Source organism: Taurulus bubalis, assembly GCF_910589615.1.
Source record: "Taurulus bubalis genome assembly, chromosome: 14".
NCBI classification, from domain to species: Eukaryota; Metazoa; Chordata; class Actinopteri; order Perciformes; family Cottidae; genus Taurulus; species Taurulus bubalis.
The window spans coordinates 20,427,454-20,441,959 of NC_136602.1; the positions used below are offsets into that span (position 1 = coordinate 20,427,454).

The 14,506-nt window shown below is 42.7% G+C and overlaps 2 protein-coding genes across 2 annotated transcripts; one reads left to right on the top strand and one right to left on the bottom strand.

Annotated features, from left to right (window-relative positions):
• Window positions 1-1,161: 1,161 nt before the first annotated feature.
• Window positions 1,162-3,091, top strand: nanp (N-acetylneuraminic acid phosphatase; the record flags this gene model as incomplete). Its single annotated transcript, XM_079229561.1, has 2 exons — window positions 1,162-1,289; window positions 2,450-3,091. The coding sequence occupies exons 1-2, from the start codon at window positions 1,200-1,202 to the stop codon at window positions 3,089-3,091; spliced, it is 732 nt and encodes a 243-aa protein (XP_079085687.1). The 5' UTR covers window positions 1,162-1,199.
• A 1,236-nt stretch (window positions 3,092-4,327) lies between these two features.
• polr1b (RNA polymerase I subunit B) lies at window positions 4,328-10,220 on the bottom strand. Its single transcript, XM_079229765.1, has 13 exons — window positions 10,131-10,220; window positions 9,871-10,003; window positions 9,622-9,758; window positions 9,235-9,458; window positions 8,968-9,139; window positions 8,686-8,857; window positions 7,701-7,982; window positions 7,434-7,567; window positions 7,171-7,341; window positions 6,870-7,026; window positions 6,556-6,752; window positions 5,872-6,122; window positions 4,328-5,727 (listed from the first exon to the last, which is right to left on the bottom strand). The coding sequence occupies exons 1-13, from the start codon at window positions 10,203-10,205 to the stop codon at window positions 4,845-4,847; spliced, it is 2,988 nt and encodes a 995-aa protein (XP_079085891.1). The 5' UTR covers window positions 10,206-10,220; the 3' UTR covers window positions 4,328-4,844.
• Between the last annotated feature and the right edge of the window lie 4,286 nt (window positions 10,221-14,506).

Consider the following 14,506-nt stretch of genomic DNA (forward strand, 5'->3'; position numbering starts at 1 on the left):
TCTTCACGCATCCACTGTTTATGTTTCTCTTCCCTTTTTAAGGTTAAGGCTGATAAAAAGTTTTGAGCTCATTTGCTGCACGTCTGTCATTTAAACAAACGTATTCCTCCTTCGCATGCGAGCAGTAGGTGTTGTTTGTTCCCATGGTTAATAGCAGGCTTGGCTTCTCACACCATTTCTTGATTTATAATTTATCTGTGTCATTTTTTTGTCAAAGGTAATTGAAATAATTAGGTCAGGTTTTTTTTTCTTAAAGACACAAGCTGCAATCAGAATACTGTCAGGGAATGTGAGGAAGGATTGTTGTGATTTCTGATTAGGGTTGGTAGTGAAACAGGCCGGCACACTGTTGCGTGTGAACCTCTGGTGCATTGCCAGTTCAGGAGGAGTTAAAGAACAGGTTGCATAAGAATTGAGTTATGTTATGATTTTGAAAGAGTGTGTCTCACGCAATATATGCTTACATTTGCAATATGCATGGTCAAGTGTCACGTAGAGGGCATTTGATTAGACAAGTGATGACACTGTTTTAATTTCATTTGGATTATCCCGGTCTATAAATAATTTAGAAATGTATTATAAGAAGGCTCCTGTTACAGTCACAAATGGAAAACTTTCCAATAATGGAAAATGGCGTGTGGTTTCTGGAACGTTATAACGGTGCAAAGCAAAATGCTCACTTTAGGCCTATAATCACAAATATAAACACAATTTTCATGGTGTTTTTTTAGTGGGTCATGTGCCTGTAGTTCTCAATACGTTTTAATATTTGTATAATTTAGATTGTTGTATTGTAGTCTAATATTCTAATGAAGCCTATATGTGATACAACAAAATAAAGCAAGCAGGGACTGCATTAACCTCAGAATATGGGGAAGTTCTGTCAATCGAAACAATGTACAAGCGGCTCTCTTGACTACGTTTCCTTTAAATGGCACACACACGTATGGATGCAATGTAAGTCATAACATGAACGCTGAAGTGTCTGGAGAGCTCATTGAGAAAAATACAGTTCATATTATTGATTTAGTGGCGTCCTCTTCAGGAATAAACTCGCCAGCGCTGCACATTTATCAAAACTACAACTACAGTCATGCAGTTTTACCGCGGTAGTAGGATACTTCCGCATTGACCTCAAGTCCAGTCAAAGTGGAAGATGCAGCACATTACTGTGGTGTGTGAAAAAACGGTTCACAGCAATGGACGGTAAAGCGGTGAAGGCGATACTGTTTGACTTGGACAACACGCTCATTGAAACGACTCGGGCAGGAGAAAGGGCGATAAGAAAGGTGATGCAGTCTGACATTCTTCGTGAAGCATTTCAAGTTAGCGTCCATATTTGTAACGCAAGCCAAACGGAAAGTGCTCGTCCATACACTGTTTATATAGGAGGCATTCAATGAACTCACGTACAAATGACTACTGGTGACTGGAAATGTACTCTTCTACATGTCAGAGAAAACATTCTGTACGTTTGACACACACTTCAATTATCTGATAATACTTTTCAAAATCTAATTGTACATACGTGTAAAACACATTTGTGTGTTTTACACTTTAAATCCTTAAATGGCCCTGCTCATCAGGGCACGTATTGTTGCAGATTAAACTGCCCGAGAATATTATGAGTGTCAATAATTACAAAATCGGATGTGCAGCATATTATAATGCATAATAAGTATATATTTTTTCTTCTAATTTAACAAAATATAGGATTGAAACACCATCACAACAATGGCAGCGATCCAGTCTAATTTTTAACTGAAGCAGCTCAATGAAATGTATTTATGTGCATGCAATATTTGTACATTGAGTTTAGTTTATGTACACATGGCATGTAATTCCCAGGAGTGCTCTGCCCATAGTGACTACTTTTACTTTCGATACTTTAACTATATTTTCACTCTATTCTATAAGTAAAATTCTTTTTGGTGGACATTTACTTGGAGATTCATGTATATTTCACATTGTGTCAGTGCTTACTTTTAATGAAGTGACGCAGTTTAGAAGAGGCAGTTATCATACCTGGATGAGGTTTAAATAGTGCATCTGAAAAGTATGTTTTGCCTGATTTGGTTAAAATAAATACTAACCAGCAGCTTTCTGGGTATATTTCATCTTTCCCAGAAACGTGTCTTAAAAGGTGGGCAAAATGTTTCCATGCATAGACATAAAAAAGAAGAAGAAACAAGGCAAATAAGCTGATGTATACTATACAATGTTAATGTTTAATCTATAATTAGATATGTTACTATTATCTTTACAAGGATCTCACTGCGACCTGAATGAGTGTCCTTATTGGTGCCTACGACCGGGCTTCTTCCAACACTGACTGCTGTATTGCACTTTAGCCTAAACTTCTAAAACACTCCCTGACCTCTTGTCCTTTATTGTTGAATAAGATATGCATGCTTTAACTTCTAAATGGTGATCTGTTCCAATCTTACAGACCAGTGAACTTCTGAAGACCACACTGGCCCTGGACGACAACACCATCGACAGCATTTGTGACAAGTTCAAGCAGAAGCTTCTCGAGGAGAGCTTTGACCCCTCAGCTGGCAGATCCATTGATGAGGTGCGCGTGGGCCACTGGGAGAAGAGCATCCAGGAGGCTGTGGGCAGTCGTTCGCCACCCTCATTGGCAGCTCAGTGCTACTACCTGTGGAAAAACAGCCGCCTGGAGGTTCTCAGCCTGTCCACTGACATATGCAACCTCCTGAAACGACTGCGCGGCGAATACAAGCTGCTGCTGCTGACCAACGGGGAGACTCAGACTCAGAGTGAGAAAGTGAAGGCGGTCGGATGCGAGGAGTTCTTCGACGCCATCGTGATCGGTGGAGAACACGCGGAGCAGAAACCATTTCTCTCCATCTTCACATTGTGTTTCGACATGCTGCAGGTGGAGGCCCGGGACTGTATTATAGTGGGGGACTCTCTGGACACCGATATTCAGGGGGGCCTTAATGCTAAAGTACGGGCTACAGTTTGGATCAGCAGTGCAGGAGGCGCTCGGCCAGAAGGTTCAGTGACACCAGACTACACGATCCCTACTGTGCTGGATCTGCCACATATTCTGCAACAACTGAAATAAAAGAGCAACTTGTGATTCAAACCATGTGTGACTGAAGTGAATGGGGAGGACCGTCCCTTCATGTGGACATTTGTAATCATTGAAATGTTCAAAGATGACTGTCATTATCCATTTTCCGATTCCGATGTTTTGTGCATTCTGCAAGGAATCTTACAATCCATCCATATATTTGCATAAGTATCTCATAATTGTAAAATAAAGAGTATTTCTATTCACTAAATTTTTAGAACAGGGTTCATACACATTCTGACTGATGGATTGCCAGGACTCTTCCATGACTAAACCAAATTTCCATGACCAAACATTTTGTGAAATCTCGATGTAAACATGAAAAAGTGAGAAGATGTAATATTTAAACTATCGATGAGAATAACAAAGCATACAGTAAACCTTAAATGACACAAATTAATGAGACAATAGTTTGATTAAAAGAATAAACATTTATATAGATGCCTATATGTATGCCTGCTTATATTTTGAGCGTCTTTCTTTTAAAAGCATATTCATTATTTCTAACTCGGCGTAAATGAATGTCATGAACTAAATCTAATATATTTCCATGACTTTTCCAACACTTTGTGGATTTAATTTTTTTCAAGGACTTTTCCAGGCCTGGAAATAACCATTTTAAAATTCCATGACCTTTCCAGGTTTTCCATGACCGAAAGAACCCTGTTAGAAGCATGTCTGCTAATCAATTTGGCCAAAATCTTTTATTTTTCCGATGCAAGTCATTTCATATCTCAATAAGGATATAACAATATAGCATGTTTGTGGTAATTTAATAAATACATGTATTTGAAATAACCATGTTTGTTTCTAGCTGGTTAATGATGTTAATTGAGTACTAAACATACTGAGTATTTTATAATTTAATTACACTGTGCAAAATTATCCAATTTGACAAAGTATGCGCTTTTTTATCAATTTTGAGGACATCATTGTGTATCCCGATATATCTCTATAATTTTTCGTCACGATAATGGTGACGATAAATGACCATATTTAATTATCGCCCCAGCCACTATTCAGATTAAGAATTGACTAAAGAAACATGACGCATCAAATACAATAGATTGTTAAAGATTAAACCAGTGGTTGCTCAACTTTTGAAACATACGAACATAAAGAAGTTCAAACTAGCAACGGACAACTCTGCTCCAAAAATGTGTGGTAGCTTTACTGAAGTAAAATATCAGATTTTTTGGTGCAGCATAATCTTTATTCAACACTGAATGTACAAAAAGACCTGGGGTTATTTTTTACATCAAATAACATCTCAACACATTCAGCCCATCAAATGCATATAGGTTTCGGCTAATAAAACACTTGGCGAAGGAGATGAACTCCTCAGGAACCAGGTTATTGTTACATCATGGTTTTACAGTTGTTGTTTTTTTATCTTTCTGTATCAACTCCACAGCCATTATAAAAAAGGTGGCGCGTTAGGATTTGGTTGCAACCAATTGAAACTTCTTCCGTGTGTAAGAAAACAACTGAAACCGAGAATGGTCCCATGTTGAGCCATAGTTTGATTTGTCCAGTGTAGAAACATGGCGGCCGGCTCTGTGAAGATGTATGTAGAGGTAAACTGTTCATTGATTCTTATTTTCAGTTGATGATACGTTAAAGAAAACATATTATATTCCATTTCTGCCAATAAATTTCCCTAAATGCCACACTTTTCTTTGAATAAAACAAATTGATTTGTCCCATTTAAGGCATGTATCTGTTCCGATTGTGCCGCGAACATTCACTTCACATCTAATTTGACTTTAATGTTCATCGCTGCCAGCTCGGCCACGAAGTAGCGGAAGACGTAAGGGACAGACACCGAGTCAATAGAGTCACTTTTACCGCACAGCAGGCAGACGGTCTTGCGGTGGCGCAATGACGACCAGTAGGGAGGTGGTTTCTCCAACAGAGGGGAGAGCAGGCTGCCGCAGTCAACACACACCTGAGTCACCGACCGGTCGGAGCAGTTGAAGAGGCGATCGTGGAGCAGGAAGGAGGAGCCGTGGGCGAGCAGGGCATCTCGCTCCATCTCCCCGAAACGGATGCCTCCCTGAATGTTCCTGCCTCCCACTGGCTGGTTGGTCACCTTGTCTCTCGCTCCGGTGGTTCTCACCTGGAACTTGTCGGAGACCATGTGACGCAGCCGCTGGTAGTAGACGACTCCAATGAAGATGTCGGCCTCCAGCTCCTGGCCACTCACTCCACTGTAGAGCCGTTCCGTGCCGTAGTAGTTGTATCCGCCCGCCCGCAGCATTTCGCCAAAGTACTCGAGCGCGGAGCTCTCCTCAGAGAAGGTGAAGGGCGTGGCGTCATGGCTGAGGCCGTGGAGGGCGCCGGACTTGCCGGCCATGCTCTCGATCAGCATCCCGATCGTCATGCGAGAGGGGAAGCCGTGGGGGTTGAACAGGATGTCGGGAGCCATGCCGCTCTCTGTGAAGGGCATGTCCTCGGCGGGCCACAGGCGACTCAGGATGCCCTTCTGACCGTGGCGGCTGGCAAACTTGTCGCCAATGGTGGGGTTTCGTGGCATTCGTACGGTGATGCAGATGCGTTTAAAGCGGCCTGAGCCAGTGTCGTTGCTGCAGATCTTTATATTGTCCACGACGCTGGCCTCTTGGCTCCTGGACAACAGAGAGAAAAACACATTCACATTGTGGTTCGTCATTTGAAAAGTTAAGCTGCAAAATTAAATATAGTGCAGAATTTAAGTCATCAAGTATTGGGTTTTTAGATGTTTAGATGATGAAAAGAATCCAAACACGTACTTGTAGAAGCAGACGAAGCTCTGGCCGGTGTTCAGGTTGATGTAGCAGTAATAGGGGTCGCCATACTGAAGTGTCGATCCAATAAACGGAAGTCCATCAGCGTCCAGTTTATCATTTATTTTCGGGTCACCTGGCTTGGCCCCAAACACCACGCTGTCGTCTCCCCTCACTTTGTCTGCCAGGTCCACCAGCTCGGTCTTGTAGATGCATCCATGAGCAAAGCCCCTCTCCCATGATGACTTGTTTACAATCTAATAAGATAAAAGATTGTGGATTGTATTCCATTTCTACCAGGAACTACCAGCGCATCTTTGTTTGCCTCCGCCAACCAGTCAAGTTGCCGTTTAAATCTGTGTCTTTCAAAAATGTCACCACCTCATCATTCTACCCTATTGGACGTTTGTGTAAAGTTGTCATAGTTAACATAAGGATTCTTGAGTTATGGACAAAAAAAAAAGAAAGTTATGTGAGGTCACAGTGACCTTTGACCATCAAATTCTAAAATCAGTTCATCCAATGTTGGTGCAAATTTTGAAGGCATTCCTGAGATATCCACATTCTACAAAACGGACCAGACAGACATGCTGACATAAACTTGCAAATATTATGCCTCTGGCCACGCCTGTCGCCAGCGCAGAGGCATAACTACTAAGAGTAACTATTGTGTTTTACTGTTTAACTCACCATGGCATCTTCCATGTCGTAGCCCGTGTAGGATATAACGGCCACGATGGCGTTTGTGCCGCTGGGGTAGTTGTCCAGGTTGTAGTGGTCGTACATGTAGGGCCTGACCAGTGGGCTCTGCGGGGTCTGGAGCCGGTACAGCTTGTTATCCGAGCGGTCCATGAAAGAGTGCAGGGGGAAACCCATAGTCTGCTTACCTGAAAAGGAGAAGATGTTTAATCTCTGATGGACCCACTGCTTTGAAATGGTAATGAAAGGATTTAAATATGCCCGTGTGGGTGCTTGGAGCCGCCAACGGTGGTCTCACAACTCACCCATCTGACACTGGTACATGTTCCTAGGACTCTGGTTGTGGTCTGAATAGGGGATGAAGTTAGCCACCACGCTGAGCATACTGTGCGGGAAGAGCTCCTGGTGTGTGGTCACTCCTGGCTCGATCTCGTCCTCCATGATGCCCACATTGATGTAAAGCTGGCACAGGATAGAAAAAGATGATAAAATAAAAGTTTCAGCGGTCAACATGCAAAACAAATCCCCCCTTTACGGTTGTGTGCTTTAGGGATTAGCGGAACACATTTTACCACAGTATCTTCATGAATCAGAGTGTACACATACTTGTTCAAAGGTGCCAATCAACTCTTGCTTGCCAAGAGCCAAGTTGCATACGGGCCGCACCATACGGCAGGGTGTTGTGAAGAGGAACAGGCCTGGGTACAAGCTGGCCTTGCCCGTTTTAGGAACCAGGACGATCTCAGTCCAGGGAGGGATCCTCTTCTCTTTCAGCACCTGAGGGTATTTGTTTTATACATCAACTCTCTGCACACACAATGTGGGTGGTATGGACAGTTGACCTCGTATACGTCATACAGTTGACATACCTTGAACCTACGCAGGGAGTCGACCACAACTTGTGCTAATTCAGCCTCCACCCAGCCCACAACGGCCCCGTCCAGGACCACGGGGTAGCAGTTCGAAAAAGCTTGGCTAGGAGATCCATCCATTGGAGTAACACCTTACAAGCAAGAGACAAATGATATTGTGCTTTGAAATGTGCGCCAGACAAAGTTTATTAAAGGACATACTCTAATTTCATTCATAATGTATTTGCGCATTATGGCCTTAATTTAGCAGAATAGCGGATTTACCAATGGAACAGAGCAGAGCAGGCAGGGATGTGGTGGTCAAGGTTGATGTCACAATCTCACAGATGGCCGTCATGTGGTTCATGAGTCCACAAGGATCTCCATCTGGAGTGTGGACGGGACACATGAAGCCCCAGGACTCGGGCAGCAGCTTACGAACAGAAGTGGTCCTCATCTTGGCGAACGCCGCACCTCTGTGCACACAGCGGAAGTGGGACAGGTAGCGGATGAAGTTGAGCTTGTCGGCGACAACACACAGGCCTGTGTTCTGCAGCATGCCAAGGCCTGTGCACAGAGGGGGAGACAATGTTTTATTCAATAGATGACCAACTATTTTATGCCACAACACATGCTCATACCAGGCTGAAATCTCCAGTTCTGAAAAGAGTCTTAAAACTGCATTATTTCTAGCGGACACTTCGACGTGCGAACTATGGGGAGACCTGGGATTGAACCGTGAACCTTGTGGTCGCAGGACAGCCACTCTACCCACTGGACTGGCCTAAAAATCTTTTTATTCAGGAAGGCATTTTTTTACCGTGTGTTGATTCATTGTCAGCTATACATTTTTTATTATGGGTTGCTCTAACTATTTTATTATTTACTATTTTTATTTGTTTGTTATGAGCCACAGCCGCCCCCGTTTATGGTCTCGATCACTGGTTTCAAGTCTTCATTACAGCATGATGTTCATTTAGTAAATGCTGGTCCATTTGGAGTAAAATAGACCAAACAGCAGGATACGCTTTAGAGCGTGGCTACCTTGTGATTGACAGATAGCTACTGCGGTGTTGTCCGTGTTCATGCTTTTAGAATCTTAACCCCTTCTCATCGTGTTTTTAGTTCATGAAAGTCAATTGTAACATAATGGTGACAGCCAAAAAACAAAATGCCCAACTCTAGGTTTCAAAAAGGGCAGTCCATATGCAAATGGCTGACGCCACGTGACTACGGCCACCTTTACGGTGTATGACTCATGCGGGCGTACCTGTCCTGGAGGCGAGGTTCCCTGTGGCCAGCAGATATTCAAAGGGTTTGGTCAGGTCTGGGCTCATGTTGAATATCTTTATCACATTTTCAGGGGTCCATCCTCCTGCCAGTCTGCTGCCTCTCTTGTCAAAGGACAGCTTCACAGTAGCCAACCAGGCAGACATTCTCTCCTGTTGGGAATATTTGCACGGGGTAAAACCCATAACTCATTTCCTCTGTGGGAGGGTCATCACCGGTAAAGGAAACATCATCGCTTCTCCAAATGACTTCATGACTGTACCTTCATGAACATGAGATAGAGTTGACCAGGAGTGAGCACTTCCTGACACATGATGCTGTCGGGGTTTTCCTCCATACACTCCTGCTTGGCATACGTGAAAAGCTTCCTGGTCATCAGACACAGCAGGTAGAACTTCTCCACGTCTGACTTTAGGTGGATGCACATACACTGACTGGACAAAATAGAAGACAATTAATTTACTAAATGTACCACACAAACATAACACTGTTGTTTCTGCAAGGCCGTTGATGTAAAATAAATACGTACTCTATCAGGAAGTTGGCGCACTGCTCGTTTGTGTACCACTCAGGAAGGGACAGCTTAACCCTGAAGCGCTCTCCGAGGTAATTAAGCACCTTGCTGCGGGTGGTGCAGCCCTCCTCCATGACAATACGCAGCATCTCGGCCGCACAGCTTTTATAGAAGGAGTTTTTCTCACGGCCCTTGATCAGTTCTTGGAAGATTTGAAAATCTGTGAAGTCCACCAGAGCCTGGAGAATGGCACAGAACGATATTTACATATGATAGAGTTAACATTATATTTAAGTGTAGTTTTCTATGATATAGTTATGAAGACGTTCAACGTCTCTTTTCACTAGATAATAAATGCTGCAGACTTTTTCACTTCCTAAATACATTGACCCTTATTACTACCTTGAGTGCAAAGCCGAGGGGGAGAAAGAACAGCTCTTTTTGGTAAATGAAGTTCAGCATCACGGTCCCATTGTCCAAATAGTGTAGATTCATGTTAATGGAGGTGTGCTCTTCCTTCACGCAACGCATGGAAATACCTGTGAGGGAGCATTTCAGGTGACATCCATTTTTAAAAGACATGCAGCTGTAATTGTTGAGCCTGGACTATTAAGCACCGCTTTTGCAAATTTGTACAAATATTATATTTACCATACTGAGTGTATCCCTGGCCCCTGCTCTTCCACTTTGGTCTCGACATGGCAATGGGATAGTTCCTTCTTGGCATTATCAGCATACGGATAACCTTCTCGTTTCCATTCACAATGAAATAGCCTCCCATTTCCTGTTTGTGTAATTACAGCCCAAAAAAAAAAAAAAGGCGAGGGGCGGGATTTGTACCCAATTACTCATATTGATGGAATGCAATGAATTTCTGGTCATCTCGCAAACGTCCTAAATGTGTGTCTTACCTCTGCCTCTTCGTGGCGTTTTACAAGCTCTTTGGGGGACATGCCATGCAGGTTACACATTTTGGACTTCACCATGATCGGCAACTGACCCAAGGACTGTTTTATGATGCCTTTGGGGACTCCGTTGATTGACCAGCTGACATCTGCCTGAGATGATACAAAACCCAACCAATTGAAAAAATAAATAAAACTGTACTCATGTCACTCAAATGCCGTTGAGCAAATTCCTCGTTGGCACACATCTCAGACTTACCACCAGCTTCCCTTTGTATGTGCATTTCCTTCCCCTGCACTCGGCAGGAAACACCTTCATATCCTTGCAGATGCTCCCTTTGGCGACCACTGGGCTGTAGAGGGTGGCCTCGACGAACGCGAGGCTGAATTTGTCCTCTTTGAACGCGAACTCCAAGGGAGGGATGGCCTTAAAAATGAAAGTTACGCAACCCAAAAAAAACATTACAAACTTTGCAGGAAAAAAATTATTGGTAAGAAGGCAAGTCACTGAAACATAGTAGTTTCTCAAATAAACGGTTAGAAGGGTGTCATTTCAAACAACGTTAACTTTACAGACAAGCAGTTACAAGTTACCGAAATCGTTTTCAGCTTCCTCGCGAGTGCAATCAACACAAACATTTAGTATTTCCTAAAGAAATAGTACGATGCATTGATAACTTTGTTCAAAGAGCGTTAAACTGACCTGCACGACGCGGCTGAGCCCATCGGTGACAGCCTGGTCAAACGAATCGACGTGAGCTTTTGTCAAGTCCTGAACAGCGGCGTGTTGAGACTCATTCAGGACCCCAAATCCTCTCTCGGTTAGATTCTTTAGACTCGGAGCTTTGGGCAAATTATTCCACTTTAGTGAGGAATCCATGCTCGCGCAGCCGGGGAAGCGGTCGCTTGTTTACCACATGTGCACAGTGACACCGGAAGTACATCCGTCTAGCACCGGAAGACTTCTTCTTCTTCACTGACAGGTCGCAATTCTGTTGTTGTTATGGCAATACTGCCATCTTGTGGTGTAAATCATACCCTTCAGTTACTTCTTCTTCTTCTTCTTCTTCTTCTTCTTCTTCTTCTTCTTCTTCTTCTTCTTCTTCTTCTTCTTCTTCTTCTTCTTCTTCTTCTTCTTCTTCTTCTTCTTCAGTTACTTCTCCTTCGTTTCATCTCTGCCGAACACATTCTGCGTACTAATCCAATTGAAGTGCTATAATATGATGATGTGTAATTCTACACAGTCACTGTGGGTGTTGCAGTAAGTTGTCCCTTACAGTATATTGTAATACAACTCCTAAAACGTCCACAGTTTCTTTGCATGGATTAAATGTAATCTTGCACCTTGAACTGAAAATATCATAGTCTTGTAAAAACTCCTAGAACAAGGAGTTTTTGACTAAAACCAGTTAGCTAAAAGATCTCTCCGGTCAGCAGGCAACGGTTTCCGTATTAACGTAAGGTAAGTCAAGTCAAGTGTCTTTAACTTGTTGTCAAGTAATAATGGAGTTATTTTCACATTTTCGGTTTGCTGACCTATTTAAGTTAAGAGCTCAAGCTAACGGAAGACTGAAGCCGTTATCTATGTTGCTAACTTAGGTTAACCTAGCTAGTTAGTTAGCTAATAGTTACATGTTTGAATTGCTTTAGGGTTGCACTGTAAGCTAAAAATTGAGCTTCAGTTTAATATACACTTATAATACACAGCAAGGAATAAACGATAATCACGGAAAAAACGATTTAAAGTTAAAGTAGCTTTAATTTTAAATAGTTTTTCTTCCCTGTTTCTCCTGTCTTTTGAACGTCTTTCCAACGGCTATTAAGATGTTGATTAGGTTAAACGTTTAAGCTAGCTAACATATTTCAACGGGATTAAGTTAATAATACAAACATTCTTCCTCCTCTAGCGGTTAATTATATTGTGCATATAATAGTAACCTATATCGTCATTTTAGAGGCTTACTACTCAGTAACATGTGCGTTTTCATTAGGGCACCATGAGCTACACATCAGATGAAGACGGATTTATCAAAATCAAAGTCCCTCAGAAGCCATCCTACTTTTTTATTGAGAAGAAAGAGTGGAATTGAATTAGAATAAATATACAAAAAAGAGGGCTAAAAGGACTGCAGTGGACACATATAATTTCCAAAGGAATTACCACCATTCACCCATACTGCTCAATTGCATTTAAGAGGCACAGACTGAAGGCCTTAGGATCCAAAAAACAATGCCCTGAGTTCTGGTGTCTGGGATACTGCCGATTTGAGGACTGCCCCGTCACTGTTACCGTCAGTGTAGATCGTGAGGAGGACTTATAGGCAAAAGTGGAGTTTCAAGGCGGGATGACCTTCCATAATCGCACGGAACTAAGAAAAGACCAGTAAGAGCCAATAACAGGCAAAGACTTGCAAAATCAATTACCCAGAGCCATGTATCTGGAAAAAATGTTAAGCATCAATGAAGATGTCATGGACTCTGGCTGCAGAGATGAGGCTCCTACTCCTCAGGTGCTAAAACATATTTCCTGGGAAGTACGACAGAAGAGTCGCCAGCATAACAGTGACATTTTAAGTCTGCAGATAATGCTGGATAAAAAACAAACGCTCCAGATGAGGTCCTCCACTAGGTGTTTATGCACAAAAAAGATGTTCTTCTGTGGTCACACAGGGGGATTGAAATATTTCAGGAGCGATGCCGTGAGGACAATATGTATCTTGATGCCACAGGCAGCATTAAAAAAAGGAGAAGGGATCGCCTCCTTTCTATGTTTACAAGCTGCTGGTCAGGAATCTCCAGAAAAACTCCTCTCCCTTGCCAGTCGCGACATATTTGACCTGCGACCACACCACATCATCAGTGACCTACTTCCTCGAAGCATTTCAGACTGATGTTGCAAGGGCCTGTGGACGAGTCCTGCGATCCCCTATCATGATGATTTGCGATGGGTCAATGGTGTTAATGCAGGCCAGGGGCGGCACTTTTTCATGACACGGGGGGGGTGGCACGACCACTTAAAAAAAAAATTAAAAAAAAAAAAATCATCTGGGCCGAAGCGGTTTTCCAATATATATCATGTCACTGTGTGGGGGCTTGGGGGGTTGGCGGATTGGCGCCCCCTGCGGCTGCTTGCTGGGGGGGGGGGTGACGGCTGCGGGTCGTGTGTGTGGGTGCGGCGGCGGCGTGCGGGATCCACTTTGGGCTATGGAGCCGTACTCTAATGCAGTGGTACACAACCTTTTTTGAGCCGGACCGGTTTCGTGTCAGACAATATTTTCACGGACCGGCCTTCACGGTGTAGACGAATGTATCCGGTCTTTTTTCAAAATGAAATATTTTTCCGGGAGGGGGGTCTCGCCCGGGGCGTAATTACATGTAGAACCGCCACTGATGCAGGCAATATGTTTGTCATTTGCCAAAAAAAATCTGCATGACACAATACATTGCTATTACAACGCCAGTGGACATGCAACAAAGACTGACTTTGAGGTGCCCATTCTTCATCGCTGCCTGAGTCATATTATGAAGAATGCCAAGGAGATGTGTAGAAAGTAGTAAGCATAACTTCATATTGACACTTCATTTTTGTATCTTACACTAAGTAACATAATATAGATGAAATGTAACTTGTATTGTGTGTTGCTAAGTCGCCGAAGAAGTTCTTACAAAGTTTCGATATGGCATTGGTGACCAACCTGATCAACTAAATCTCTTTCCTTTATAACAAAAGTTAGGCAAAGAACAGAGTGGAAACCCAAAGTGCTGTCTAATACTTATGCTAACACTGGTGAGAACTGGTCTTCGCTATACACATATTACTAGGCTACTAGCACAATGGCCTGTAAAATGCAAGGAATATTATAGTCAGATTTCACTAGACCTGCATGTTTTATATGAAAGGCACATTGGGCTGTAATTACACAAATATAATGTAGTCTAATGCAGTTAGATAAGGTATGAATATTTCCTACAGTACATTATTGAAATACGAAAACAATGTCATGTTTTACATCCTGCAGTGCTCCAAAACACTACCATCTGGCCATGCATGTCTTCGGTCTCCTCACAACTGCAAGTAGTTTGGAAGACTAGCAGTGTTTTTTTCAAGTCCATCCAGTGGGGTCAAAGTTGAGAAGCATTTAAATCACCTTCAGTCATTGCTGCAGAAAAAAGGCACTGATGTGGAGACTGACAAACCCCAAATGATGGCTGAGGATTTACAGGTAAATGACAATTCTAATTGTGTCAGAACATTTGCATTTAAATGAAAATGTATACATTTTGCATTTATTACACAAAATACAAGCAATATTGTGGTTGGGACATCCAAACAAGAGATATAAAGCCTCAATACAGATACAACAGTCACGAATATTAGGGTA

What these genes read in the sequence shown, in the direction of transcription:
- polr1b (XM_079229765.1), bottom strand. Translation starts at nt 10,205, where the DNA reads ATGGTGAAGTCCAAAATGTGTAACCTGCATGGCATGTCCCCCAAAGAG. An exon ending in ACTCCCTGCGTAGGTTCAAG is followed by an intron (nt 7,342 to 7,433) that starts GTATGTCAACTG and finishes AAATACCCTCAG; the next exon opens with GTGCTGAAAGAGAAGAGGAT. An exon ending in AGCTTCGTCTGCTTCTACAA is followed by an intron (nt 5,728 to 5,871) that starts GTACGTGTTTGG and finishes TCTGTTGTCCAG; the next exon opens with GAGCCAAGAGGCCAGCGTCG.